The 15,409-nt window shown below is 33.2% G+C and overlaps 1 protein-coding gene across 1 annotated transcript; it reads right to left on the minus strand.

Annotated features, from left to right (window-relative positions):
• Positions 1 to 755: 755 nt before the first annotated feature.
• LOC130890697 (putative ATP-dependent RNA helicase DHX57) lies at positions 756 to 14,417 on the minus strand. The gene is made up of 14 exons (XM_057794925.1): positions 14,272 to 14,417; positions 14,111 to 14,222; positions 12,650 to 12,828; positions 11,118 to 12,199; positions 9,537 to 9,744; positions 8,387 to 8,742; positions 6,870 to 7,143; positions 6,246 to 6,488; positions 5,449 to 5,570; positions 4,787 to 4,927; positions 3,590 to 3,771; positions 2,383 to 2,589; positions 1,858 to 2,031; positions 756 to 1,261 (listed from the first exon to the last, which is right to left on the minus strand). Exons 1-14 carry the CDS (start codon positions 14,337 to 14,339, stop codon positions 887 to 889), a joined length of 3,723 nt encoding a protein of 1,240 aa, XP_057650908.1. The 5' UTR covers positions 14,340 to 14,417; the 3' UTR covers positions 756 to 886.
• Between the last annotated feature and the right edge of the window lie 992 nt (positions 14,418 to 15,409).

Consider the following 15,409-nt stretch of genomic DNA (forward strand, 5'->3'; position numbering starts at 1 on the left):
TGGTAATTCTATAGCTTTTCAGAAAGTCTTAATGTGAATATTCGATTTTCCATCAACATTTATTGTTAAATATGGAAATTCTATTCGAGATTGTAGTTTCATTTGTTTTTTTTACTCAAATTAGCGAAAAAAACTCGGCGACGCTTAGTTTACGGTAAATAACCAGGAATTTGAGAAAGACATAAAAAAGTGGCAAAAAATATAGGAAATACCAGACTGACAAGAACTAAATTTTTTTAGTAAAGCACTTTACACAAAAACCAAGATTCCCATGGCATAGTTTGCATTCAAAACGTCGTTTGTTTCCTCATTTTGTTTTGCATACAGGCCCATATTCCTTCATTTGGAAAGCAAAAGAATATAGGGATGAACCTTGGTTGAATGGCTCAGATAAGATCATAGACACAACACTTCTACAACAGTACAAATTGTTGTAAAGCTATATCACTAAGTTGAAGTTTATCAACAGTAAAGATTGTTATCAAAAAACTTACGATAGTGTTACGAACTCGTCGACGACATGAACCGTAAAGCCGGTCCTGTTCGGTTATGATATTTTCTGATTATGTACACGAAGACGATTTGTTTATACTGTTTCAAGAATTTCTAGGAAGATATTTTTATTTATTTGTTCGTTTACTTTCTAAAATTAATTATTAGAGAAATTTCTGGAATCATCGGTGAATTGACATTATCTCGAAGAAAGATTTTGGACTTAATATAGTTTACTTATATGGGGAATACAATAAAAAAACTGCATTTGAAAACTTTCGCTTTAATTTAATAAAATCTGATCGAAAAAATAATCAATTTTGATGTTAAAGTTGCACCAGTATGTTTTACAAAAATAAATAATTTTATTTACAAGTGTAGGCAGTGTGATCTATTATAAATTTATCATCCATAATATAGTCGAAATAATTTTTTCACATTTATCGTTATGGAATAAATTTAGAAGGGGATCCCTAATTTTTTCTTCTAAAAGATTGAAAAGCTCCTGTCGTATCAATTTAATCATTTCCGCTATTTTGTGGTCGTCCACTTGAAAAACGATCCAACCGTCTTCTAACACTATGAAAGTATTTCCTCTTTGTACTCTGATATTTAAATCGTACGATGAAAAGAGTATGAGTGGGAGCACAGGTACCATCGTGCACTCCCTGAAAAACACTTTACTGGTTTGAATTTTTTCCTGATATACCAAATATGGACTAGTGAAAGATTTGACTGTATAATTTATTGAACTAGGATGCATGAATACCTAAAAAGAATAGAATTTTAACGAAATTTCTATTATTACGACAAACACAATATTTACAATTTTTAAGCAGATATGGACCGTGAAGCCGGTCCTATTCGGTAGTGATAAGTATTGCGAATGCGCTAGTTTTTTTTGCATGTGTAGCAAGTGAATTTCTGCTATTTAATTTAGTGTGATTGTCGTCAAAACCGAAGGAAAATGCTTTTAATAATTAACTTTATCCAGAGAGAACGTACAAAATACAGCAACTGCCCTCCTACGCAGAAGGAAATTGATTTTATTGCTATATAAGATCATATCCACGATTATTTTCAACCGTTATTATAACTGATAACAGCAATTTACCACAACGATGAGGGTTCCAAGAATAAGTTATCTAAAGAGAACGCTTTCAAACGGAAATATTTAATCACCGTGCTTCACAGGACACGATCCATTTTCATACTGAAATGTGACTATTTCGAATCTAGGGCTTTTAAGTTTGTGGTTACTACATAAAGGGATGATAATAAATTTTTGGTTAATTATTGGGTTATATTTGAATAATTTAAAATATAAACACTGCTGGATAGAAATCCGCCTACTAAAATACTTACTGTTTCGTGAGCCGTTGCAAATTTCAAATCTTTGGCAACATTTTCTTTTGGCACTGCTCCCGCAGCGCTCATTATATATGACTTAGATGGCGTTAATATTTTCACTACGTTCGGATAGAGGGCGGCACACAGAACAGCTGATAGAAGTCGTATATTCTCACCGTTTCTATTAAACTAAAATTAATAAAAACATTTTTATACTTATTATTCTAAATCGGACACCCCACGATAATCCTGCTTAGGGTCAAGAATAAAAATACTTTGAACCACCAAATCAGACTCTAATATCGGTTATGGAGTCACTATAAAACACGAAATCTTAAGAGATATTTAGAGTATACACTATTGATCTACACAACACCCTTCAGTCTTTCGAACGTATTATCGTTTGTACTGATTATTTTTTTTTTTTCGTCCATACAATCAATTTGAAACTATTTTCACCATCCATCCAAACAACACTTAAAGATGTCGTTAATTGAACGAATAAGCCGCGCTAAAATAGAGTAGCAACAATATAATCACCTCGGGTCCAGTAATTTCATAGACGTCATCCCAACCTAATCTTCTTTTTGTATTCAAATTTATTGGTACGAAACCTATATCAACTAATAATTCTAAAAACTGTTTTTTCACATCCGCAATTGTCGTTAATGTTCTATAAGATAAGAAATTTTCATTGGCGAAATGTTTAGCCCCTATGGTTGTTTTCTTGTACAGCTGCAGGAATTTCTGCGAAAAGAAAAATACAAATGAATGTTTTTTAAGTTATTTCGTGATTTTTTGAATGCAGTTCTTTACTACTCTACTTTAGACTAAGTTATAGAACAAATTCATTACTTTGTCAAAAATTTAAATAGTATTTGGAACGTTGTGTGCGCAGGAAATCAACATACAGCACTTCCTATTAGTCCCAGAATACAGTATGTATGTATGTAGATATTGGAGTGTTATATATACTGTAACCCTAATGATTTATACTGTCCCCATTTCTTACTGTGACACTGTTTTTACAGCTGATCTGTCAAGCCCACTCCTTTTAGAAAATACAGAATGATGAATGGCTGTAACTGCCATAGATCTTCGTTTTCTATTCCATACTCACCCAGGTGTAGTTTGGAGTTCCGTAGAGTTTCACACTTCGAGAGGATGCAAGTCCAGCGCGATAGTATTTGTGAGTTGATACATTCAGCAGATCTTCTCTAGTTATAGTCTCACCTTATCAACCTCTGCAGATTGTCCCAGTAAGTATCTACTTTTTTTCTAGTGATTTTTCCATTGTCCTGTAACTGATACCACAGAAGGGTTCAGGTCCCACAAAGGGATTGGAGCTAAGAGCTCTAATGGCTGATTGGTTATTGGGTCCGTAAACTCCTATTCTAGTTATGTCTGCTACTTTAGAGTTATCCGTGTATCATTTTATGGCATTTCTATCAATTTGTTACAATTAGGGGTAGATTAGAATATAGAAAATGAACTATGGGGTGAAATGAGCCTAACACCAAATTTTTTTAAAAATCTATGCTTTTTTGAGTTTCATTTCCTAAACTTCTAACCACAGTGTTCCATCTGAATAAATTTTTGAATAAATCTGGACTATAACTTTTTTTTTTAGAAATAATTTTGGAAACATAAAAAATGACTTGTTTCATCAAAATATACCGAACAACGATTACTGTAACTAATTATATAGTTAGTATATTCAAAATATGCTGCTAGTAAATAATTTTACCTTATATGCAGTCAATGTAGTAAGATGATCGCTCATACCGAGCGAAAAGTTTTGTTTCTTTTTATTTGCTTCGTCTCTTTTACCGAAAGGTGACATAAACGGTGATTTTGAACTTAAGCACGCGGCCATTGTTAAAGCCGAGTCTACACAACCGAAGATTGCACCGTACAAAATTAGTTTTCCTGAAAAATATCAAATCGCTAATTAAAAAAAAAATACGAAAAATTTGTCATAATAGGGATAATTCGATATCAAACAGGACATTAAACACAACCCCACGCAACCTTAACAGGGAGCAGCACCTCACTAAAAATTATCCAACGAATCTATTTGTCTCTTTTCTAAGTTCAAATTTTCAAAAAACAAGAAAAAACATCCCCTAAACCGAGAAGATCCGTTTTTACTTACACAGGACAAGTTTAACCCTACACAACCTGAACAACCCCAGTCGTGCAGAGGAGCAACTCCTATATCAGGGCCAACTCCAAAAAATCATATAAAAATTCAATATCAAACTTTTAGATGTACAGGAATGTAGCACAAATGAAAAAAATTATATTTTTTAATGTTTAATGAAAAGTTTAATTTAGTTGTGGACAGTTTAGGCTTTTCTACCTGAAAAGGATATTCTGGGGTTTTTGTATCCTATTTCCTATGTTGTTAGAACTACTAGATTTATCGAAGCTCTTTGATGGAATAGGAAATTGAAGATCTAATAGAAGAGAGCAAATTCGATAAAATAATGATAGTTTCATAATTGTGATTATTAATAAATTAAAAATAAATCATATATCAATGCCAGCAGACTAGAGTTTTTTAAGGAAAATGAAAACGATGACTAGCCAATACTATACTGAATTACTGGGGTTTTGATGGTGAATTTTATAAGAAAGTGCCTCTTTTGTTAAAGACAATGCCCATTAGTCCGCTATTGTTGCAGAAAATTTATTAACTACTACTACATCCGCCATATTCACCTGATCTAATTCCTTTCGATCACTTTTTGTTCCCGAACTTCTACTCTAGAGTTGATGCTAGAGAGAAACGAGTATTTTGTAGATTATTTGAGGGATGGTTTTTAAAAATAAATTTTTTAACTGAAAAGTCACCGTTCGAAAATTCCTTTTTAGAATTGTAACCGCCTCGTTTGAGTTCTTTTGATTCTACATCTTGTGGGTTTTTGTTACCAAAACTTACCTATTCTGACATCTACCGGTAACATAGCTAGATGGTGACCTAAAGGAGTTAAATTCCCATCTTTGTCTAAAGCACCGACATTCTCTAATCTTTCGACTGCTGTTGATATATTTTCTAATGTTGGCGGTTCTATGAATGCCCCTACGAAAACATTTTGAAAATTAGTTGATAATTAATTTAAAAAAGAGTATAGATACATTTTATTACCACTACATTCATACTATTTAACCTGCTGTTCAATAACAAATATTAAGACTAAGGTGAAGTAGCACTATGAACTGTTTGTTGTACCCCCCCACTATTACTACTAATTACAAGGGTTGTATTTCTCCCGCGCTCTGAACATCAAAGAACCTTTCGCCTTCCACACCAGAGTCAACCAGTTCTAGAGTATTGGTAACACGAAAATACCTGTTTAGCAGCCCTGCAGAGAAGCAGCTCCTATATAAGGGCTAACTCCAATAAACCTTCCTGCCTAAAAAATTTCCTTTATCCTACCTGAAAGTTTTCCAACAAATCTCTCTCTTTCCTATATTCAGTTTCCTCAAAATCTTACGCTATATACGAAATATCAAAGTCATGTACCATTTTATATGAAATGGTACAATTTTCTTTCTCACATATTATTATTGATAATAGAATATTTAATATTCGAAACTTACCCAACACATCTACAACATCTCTGTTCTCAAAATTTCGCAGCACCTTTATGTTCAAAATCAATTGTTCCAACGGTATTCTATTTATTTCTGGAATGGGTTGTGCCATCATATTATATTTGAACCTATCAAAATAATTGAAAAATCGGTATAAATACATATCAATGAATATTTATCTATTTTCTATGGAAAATAACACACTTTGGTGAAAACTCAAGCTCATTCGAGCCGATACTGTTGCACTTGCTCTATAGATACAGTATCAATTAATTGATTGTTAATGGCAGAATATATTTTCGAAATATTAAATTTTGAGCTTATTTCATTTCATATTATATTTTGTATCAAGCCAGAAAGAGGGTTGTTAAACCGCTCTGATGAGACGTAATAACGTCGAAACTAGTCGGTGGTTACAAACCCCTCCTTACAACCGCGAGCCATTGGGAAGGTTAATATCGACAAAAAAGTCGATTGACATCACGCTCTTTGGAGGAGATATAATTCAATATTTGTCGAGGCATTAGCCAGGACAGTGGTTGTTTTCTCCTTTGTAGAACGGCAGAATATATTGTCGGAATATTAAATTTCGAAATTATTTCAGAGGTGAATATTAGGAATCGTTTATTTAGTCTCAAGCCCTAACGAGGGTTGTTAAACCGCTCTGATAAGACGTAATAACGTCAAAACTAGTCGGTGGTTACAATCCCCTCCTTGCAATCTCGAAATAACGTCGGAATTTGAATACTCAAGCAGTACAATTTGTTCCCAATAATACGAGAGGATATGTAATTTGTAACTACCTATGATTTGTATAAAGATGTATACAAACACCACTCATTACTCTCCCAGCTCGTCCTTTTCTTTGTAATGCGTTAGCCCTCGTAACCCAAGTTGTTTCCAAACTTTCCATATTCCTATTTGGATCGAAACGTTTCTCTTTCATTTTACCAGCGTCCACAACGAAAACACAATCGTCTATTGTTACAGACGTTTCCGCTAAGTTGGTGGATAAAACAATTTTTCTTTGTCCCTCTTTCGGTTTCCTACAAAAATAATCATAAAATGGGATTAATTTTTTTGCAGTATTGGTTAGAAAGAATCAAACAAATCAAGTACATAACAAACATAAAATATAAAAAACCACACGTTATGCTGCTGAATGTTTTTATATGTACGCATTACTTCAGTTCGAGTTGGATGCTCTGATGCGATGCAATACCGTCGAAACCGGTCAGCGGATTAGTTAGAATGACGATCTTCAGAGAAAATATAATTCAATATTCGTCTCGGTATTAGCCAGGAAAGTAATTGTTTCCTCATTTTAGGAAATGAATAAAGGTAAACCACGTTTTCGAAATATTAAAATTGATATATAAATTCCACGAACAAAAATGTCAAAAGGTTTTTGTTCATGGGATACATACCGAAATATGGCAGATTGATCTTCACTTGATAAAGATGAATGTAACGGAAGCAAATTGAAACGTCCGGTTCTTCTTCCAAACAGAGGGTGAATAATAAGTTGATCATACATAGTTGTGATTTCTGTGATTCCCGGTAGAAATACGAGGATTGTTCCTAATTTAGGATACCTGTGATCCCCAGACACTATCCATTCTAATACGATTTCTATAAAATCGTAATTAATTTTTTCTGGATCCATAAGATATAAATTTTTGCATGTCGTTAAACTATAACCTAAAAAATTGATACGAAATAAATTATTTATCAAAAATTCAAAAACGCTAATTTGGCGTTTTTCAGATGACAAAGTCCATTTATCGAGGTCCCAGATGTGTGAAATTAGTACTTTCGGTTTTCGTTTGATTAACTTCCGGTTCGGATTTTGAACTGGATATTTTATTTTGGGAGACCATTTTTGGTTGGATTGTTTGTGAATGAGATGATTATTCATGTGGGGTAAAAATACATTTTAGTTTTGGAACCTATGAAGGAAAAATTTTCCTCTGCAGGGCTGGAGTTTTGGTGGATTTAGCAAGGTAAAGTGACGTTGATCGAAATGGAACGGAAAGAATGAAAAACAAGCTCAAAAAGGCCCCCCGAGACAAACATTTTCCAGAAAATGCAATCAATATTTTTCGTTCAAGTCTCAAGCCCGAACGAGGGTTGTTAAACCACTCTGATGAGTCGTAGTAACGTTGAAACTAGTCGGTGGTTTTATGATCAAGAGGAACTGCAGTTTCGTGTAGTTCATAAATCCAGTTAAAAAAATCGAACCGGAAGTCAACTAATCCAATTATTGGTAAAACCGGAGCCTCAAGCATGGAGTGTTTCTTGAGTGTAGCCATCCGCTTAGTTCTTTGTTGATGTGACATTTCCTGAGATCCCAGAAGGGCTATGGTCCAAAATTTGGAGTCGTTGCTTCCTCATGGTCTGGTATACTCTGGTAGCCAGAGAGATTTTCAGTTTAAGACACCAACAAAGATCAAATTCAGTTGTAAGATGAGACTATCATGAACTTGTTTCACAGCCATCAGGATGAAGATACGAATGATGAAGTGTCTAAGTCAAACATCTGCAGTTTGACTACAAGAAACTCCCAGCTGAAGTGATCTTTAAGAGACCAACGAAGTTTCTGTTTGGTTGCGAGATGAGGCTACCACGAACTTGTTGTTAGCCGGTAAACCCAGTGAAGAAGTAAATGGAGAAGCCTTCAGGTTAAACACAGGATGTTAGACTCCAAGAAATCACGGTGAAGATGCTGCTCAAGTGGATTAGTGGTTAAAAACAAAGTATACCGAAGCTAGATCATTTTTTTCTTCTCCTTCTGTAGCACGGCCTTTGTCTATATATTTACGTAGTCAATAAATATTCTGGAATTATCTAAAGCATCTAGAGCACATCTGGATAACGAAAAAATTACAGAAGCGGATTGAAAAGTTAATAAAAGAAACATATTAGTGTAGAATATTTTACATACTTTGATATCTGGCCAATATTTGAACGGGATTTAAATGTTCGTCTCTGATATTTTCTTTGGGTCTATTATTAGCGTAACTAACTTCACTAGTAGCCATCATAACTTCCAAATAATTTTCATCGCGTTTCAATTTTCGACAATAATCGGAACCATCTTCTAAAATGTATCCAGTAGCTTCGAATATATCTTCCAAAAAATATTGTTCGACTGGAAACGTCCTTCCGGGAATATTGATTATCGGGATATCACCGAAATATTCGGAAAAAAGGGAAGCGTTCATAGTCGCGCTCATTAATATCACTTTGAGATCAGATCGAATTTGGAGAAGCTCTTTTAATATCAAAAGAAGAAAATCGCTGCAAAGTTAAAGATTTTTATTAGATGTGTATAGTTATATTGGCAACGTTGCTATTTCAGTATGTACGATGAAAGTCGTGGGAAATCTTTCTAATCCAAATCCAGCTAGAAACTCCTAATAGGATGGGACTATATGATATTGATTCACGTGGTGATCCTGGTACCTAGTGGAACGTGGGTGGTAGACATCGTGGCGTCGGCTGAACGGTAACAGATTGTTGTCTCCAAAGATTTTCCTGCTCCAGCATAAGGGCCTCTGGTCGAGTGGATCGACCCTTCCCTAGTTACTTGAATGCAGAAAAATAGCAGCGGGAACGCACCGCAAAACCCGTCATAGGACCTGGACTCTTCTGTGGTTATCAGCATTCGAAAATAAGGTAGATGGGAGCAAAACCAATTATTGGAATAACCTGGAGAGGTTGAGACAAAGACATTCCTAAGAAACTATAACTAAAGATCTGCTGAAGGTATTAACCTGAAGTCCAATCGAAGCTCTGGTCTCAATGGACACCTATAAACTCTAGACTCAACAGATAATCGATCTTTTGGATGAGGCATACATGGTGCTCTAATACACGCAAACAAAATATTTCACTTTCAACATAAATCTTTTTTTTTAATTTAAGAGGCTTTGAGATTTATCTGAAAGCTGCCTGGAATCGCAACAACGAAAACAGTATCAAAACTAATTTTCAGGTAAAATATTGACAGATGACATCAGAAATAACACGGAAACTATTAATATCATCACCGTAGCCAAAGTGTAGTTGACCTCTGAATCATCCACGCTTACCTTTCTTCACTTCTTTCGTGAACTTCGTCAACAATCACATGCGTTAAATTTGGTAAAGTTGGTTCGCTTTCTAGTCTTCTTAATAATATACCAGTGGTACAAAAACTTAATCTTGTCATGGAAGACATTTTGCTCTCTAATCTAATTTGATATCCAATTGTATTTCCTATTTTTTCTATCCTTTCATCTGCTACTCTCTCGGCAACACCTGAAATTCCAGGTGGTTAAAGCGCTTCAATATAGTGCACAGTTACATGCGAAATTTATTGACATTCTAAAATTCTTTGATCAATATTTTTAGATACAAAAAATTATTGGTCACCAGGGTCTGATCATGAAGAAGATGGCCGTAGGAGCTTCGTAATTGAATAAACAACGCAACCCCATCAAGTTTGAGCTCATCTTGACGAGTACTTCGTTACTAAATGGTAACCAGTGTGTGCTCATGAGGAAGATGGCCATAGAAACTTCGTAATTGAATAAACGATGGAACCCCATCGAGTTTGAGCTCGTTTGATTCGTCTTGACGACTACTTTGTTACTAGATGGTAATCAGGGTATGATGATGGGGAAGATGATCATAGGTAAGTCCCGTTTATTATGAATGTGTATTATGTCGAATTGATTAAGTGAATGACTCAATGCCAAGGTGAGCACGTGCCGAGTGTTAAATGGTATGGGGATGTATAAACATTGCTCCTTATGGTACCAGGGCGAATCCTGTTGTAGTGAAGCCCTCATCCTTCTACAATTGACCTCTGGGGGGATGGATCGCGGGACAACATGAACACAAAAGCTACTACACATAGTAAAGGACGTTTCGAGAAAGCGAAAGATTGCTAATAAAATCGATGTCCACAAGCTGCAACGATTAGAAAAATAGAAAATCTCGAATTAGAAATACTGAAAACTAAAATTAGAGAAAGAAAAAACGTTTCTTAAATATAAACTTTTATTATTTGTTAATAAAATGAGCTGAAAAGTTGAAAAAAAACTCTAAAAAGAAATATAACACTTCAAAAGTTCATAATTATACGTTTTTAACACTAAAACTTTATATTTTAATTATTGATTGACACTACACTTATCTAATTTATTTACATTCACCGGCCACTTTTCTAACTCCACTAATAAACTCACTTATATATCGAAAATGAATTTCTAACAAATTCTAGAACAAAAAACAAAAAAATTAGAAATTAGTTCTAAAATAAAATTGAACAAAAAATATTTTTTTAAAAACGAGCTTTTATTATTTGTTAATAAAATAAACTGAAAAGTTGAAAATAAACTCTACTAAGAAATATAACACTTTAAAAGTTCATAATTATATATTTTTAACAGTAAAACTCTTATTTTAGAGCTAATTTCTAAAAATGTCTTTATTTGTCGATTTTTTTTCTAGAATTTTTGAGAAATTCATTTCCGATAAATAAATTAGTTTATTTAGTGGAGTTAGTTAATTTATATTGAAAATTCGTAGTGAACGAAACAGTGAATTTAAATAAATTAGTTTAGTGAAGTGTAAGTGTTTGAGTAAAAAGGACAGGATTAGGATAATGAAATTTAAATATCACTTACCAATAGCAGATATCCTTCTGGGTTGCGTACAAACAATTTCAATATGTCTATTGTCGTTAGAATAATTCTTAATCCATTCGTCAAGTATAAACTGAGGTACTTGAGTACTTTTGCCACAACCGGTTTCTCCGCTTATAACTACAACTTGTGACCGATTAATAGTGTTTACAATATTTTTCTGTAATGCCCAAGCAGGTAAATCTTTCCTGATATTCAACATTTTTTTATATTTCTCATCTTGAATTTTATATATGAACGATTCTACAATCTTCTTATCGTCCCGTTGTAACTGTTCGATACTTTGCTCTTTTTTGTTTGATCTGTACGTTTTTCCTTTATCGTAGTGGCTTGGTTTCGATGTTTTTATTTCCTTTTTGTTTTTCTCATCGAAAAGTTTTTGATTCGGATGTATAAAGTTTATATCTTCTTTTAAACATTGTTTTATTTCTTCTTCGTTTTGTAAAAGTTCTGTTATAGTATAAACACACGGTATACCATCTTCCGCTAACAATTTAGCTTCTTCATAAAGTCTTTTGCATATATGAAGATTTACTAAAGGAGGAAGTACGGCGTTAGTTTTTAACAATATTAGAGGTGGTTCATAAGGATACTGGGTGTTTAATGGAAAACGTATTTCTAGATCGAATATAAAAGATTCTAAATGAGCATCATTTTTCTTTTCGACTTTTTCTTCCTTTTGATGAGAAAATCTACATTTATCACCATATTTACAATGCCCTTGTCTAAGAAGATTCCTACACTTTTCTCTTTTATCTATTTTGACAACTTTAATCGATTTTTCTTCTTTATTATGAAACATATTCACTAAATATTCCAATTTGAGGTTAAGAATCCACACGTTCTCCGTTTTTGGATTAAAAGTTTGATCGTATATTGATTCTAAAGAACTTTTTTCATCAGCTCTCTGCTCCATAAGTTCTTTTTTTGTTAAACCGTGTTCAATTTCTTTCGGCGCCTTTTCCCAATTAAAATATTTATAATAAAGTAAATAAATAGAATCTTGGATATCCCCTTTACAATAATTGAACGCTTCTATGCAATGGTTTCTATGAAAACCATAACTAAAAAAAAATACGTATAATGTAGCAGATAAGTTTCTACCACTTCACCCTATTTTGATGTCCGAGGAACTAACAAAACTTAATTTATTATTTCAGTGGTATATGTGGCATACATCTGCAGTCCAAGAGACCTCATGACTCTAACAGAAACAAAAATGAACTCAACAACATCCAAGATTCACCTTGTATATCTTGGATGACTTACACTAACAATGAGCCAACCAGAGTCCCCTATCGTAATGTGCTGTACCCTGATCTGTAAAACATGATTGTACATTCACCTTTTGTAATATCAGATCACAAATTAATTACAGCAACTAGAAATTCAAACTCAGTGTCCACTTAGACCTCTTCAATATACCTGATACACATTTTCATTTTATGGTTAAGATTCTATTGGCACTAAGGTAAAAATAAGATATATAGTGTATGAAAAAATTGGAATCTTACCTTTCTAATCTCATTAGGGCAAACTGTTTTAATCTCTCAGCTTCTTCCTTTGGTTCATCTTTACTTTGTGAAAAATCAATCCCACCTTTCACAACTAAGGAACCTTGACCTACCCAATATTTTCTAAGTAAATTTGATTTAGATTCTTCATAGTCTGAGGCACTATTTAATTTAAAATCCTACAATTATTAGGAAAACTATAAATTAAGTATCAAATCAAATTATGACTTAAGCGGGGTTCTCACTAGTCAGTCTCACTGATTCATTAATAATCAAATAATGAAAATAAAATAGTTTGCACACTTCATGTTATTTGATAATTCCTTCAGGATTTTAGCACTAATTAGGTCGTATCCCGGAGATTTTTTGAGATTCTACTGTTGTATTGATTTTTTGGCCTTCAATTCCAGAAAATCTTTAGTTTTGGTCTCAATATTGAAGTTTTTCTCATCACCCTTCAGGAGTACGGATAGGAAGATTTGTTGGTTGCAGTTTATTTAGTTTTTTCATTGTTTTCCATAAGTCGTAATCAGTTGCGGTTAAATTCCTAAAGTAGATCTGTATTTCATCATTTTAATTATTGTTAGATAGGGTTTTCAGTTCTAAAGTTGCCTGATTTAACTTAGTCTTGTCAGCAGGAGCGTGTGTTCTTTGCCAAATTTTCCTTAATTTCCATTTATCTATAATTTCTTGTTTAATTATTTTCGAGAATTTTAGGTGCGGTAAATTTATCATTAATTCGTATTAAGCCATATGTTGCTGTTTGGATTGATTTGATAAGATATGTAATCATATTATCAATGTTTTCTTCAATTTTTAAAGGAACTTGAAGATACAGCAAGCTATCCAAATGAGCACGAAAGACAACTTTGGGTTTTGAATTCTAAAATTTTTGGTCTAGAACGCCTGATTAGCTATAATAAACTACAAACATAAGGTTTTCCAAGTACCCTTTCCTTAGTATTCAACTTTTACTCAAAACTGGAGATAAAGAGAAAGCAATAACGTGATGGTGCTTGACTGTCTCTGTCATCCTCGCCGCCAGCCCTTTCAACTTACCCGGCATGGACCTGCATCCAAAAAGGAATCCCATGAATCCTCCAATGATGCGACTAATGATTAACTTCTGGTTGAAGCTGTTATCCATTCAGTATTGCATAAATAATAATATTATTTTGAAGAAATTGTTAAATATTGACCTAGACAATTAATCTACACAAAATAACCACCAGTCACAACTTCAACTTTAAATAATACAATTATTTAAATAAAAAAAATACATGAATGACGTGACTTAGTTAATTGTACAAAATTAATAAAAACAACTCGATGTAACTGGCCTCAGTTTCTTAACAATAAAAACTTATATTGGAGTAGATAATAAAAGTCATACATTAATTTTGAACTTAATTCAATTAAAATTATTTATAGTTGCAGTTGATATAAAAAAATAGTACTCACTGGCCCATATATATATTTCAACGTATCTAATATTTTTTCCTGGATATCATCTGAGAGTGTTAAAAATTGCAATTCCTCTTTAACAATCTTCTTTGACAAAGCTGTAGGTTTACTAAAAAGAAAAGTTAGGTGTTGTAAAACTACTGAATATTTTTTCTTACGATATTTTAACATCTGGAATTTCCCTCAAGAAGAAATCTGATTTTTCTATGGAATCTTCAATATTCATAATAAATGATTAATAAGAACGGACTATATTACAAATTCGTATAAAAAGTGAGGTTAAGTACTAAAAATTTCTTTTGACATTTCTTCTTCTGCGTGGAATCGGAAAGGCATTTACTGCTTTAAGGCTGGTTTGATTTAATCTCCAACTTCAACCAGAGCTAAAAATCTATATCAAATAGATGAAATTTCAGCTGGTTTGCGTATTCTTAAAACTCAACCTACAAAAACTTTCATTCTTATTACTTTATTCTCGTATGTTTAAAATTATATTTTTTCTGTGCAGTCAGCAGCTCAAAGATCGGAGGGTCACTGTCCGTGAACTTCTTGAACGCATTCCTGAAGCTTTCCATAGTAGACTTGGAAAAACTTGAACCGAAACGTTGAAAGAAATTCAAACAAACGCAGTCGGGAGGAAATGTTATGGCAACAATGTTTTGGAATTTAAAGAAGTATTCCTCATCGATTTCGTACAACCTAGTGCAATAAACTTGGATAGATATTGTGAAAAATCAATCTAAGAGAGAGGAGAGAGGACAACTGATGGAAGGAGTAGTGCTTCGACCCTAAGTAGCTCGTCAAATAAAGTAGCTTTTGAAGACATTTGGGTGAATTCTCCCATCCTTCGTACAAACAGGACTGAGCTCTCGGCGATTATCAGCTCTTTCACAAGAGCTTTCACGGTTCTTCAATGGATTCGTACTGTTTTGACGTGAAATTGCTAAAAAAAATTAGTTTACAATTCAATACTGATTTACGATATGATAAGAATTATAATTCGAATAAATTGCGCTTTCTATCAATCTAAATTTGAGATAATATCTACATTATTTGATACTTCAAAAAGTCATGATTATCACATGATTGATCAGCATTATATTAATGTAATTTATTTGAATTGGTAATATGTCTGAACAAGTTAAACTCGAACATCTAATTGGTTCATGTTCAAATACGAAAATTGTTGACAGAAAAGTGACGAAATTCAAATCAAAATTTCCGAATGTCGCGATCAGTAAATAAATTTTTATGTTCAAAAAACCATAGACAAATGAAACAACCCTTAAGCTGGTC

Source organism: Diorhabda carinulata, chromosome 2 (genome assembly GCF_026250575.1).
Source record: "Diorhabda carinulata isolate Delta chromosome 2, icDioCari1.1, whole genome shotgun sequence".
Taxonomy (NCBI): domain Eukaryota; kingdom Metazoa; phylum Arthropoda; class Insecta; order Coleoptera; family Chrysomelidae; genus Diorhabda; species Diorhabda carinulata.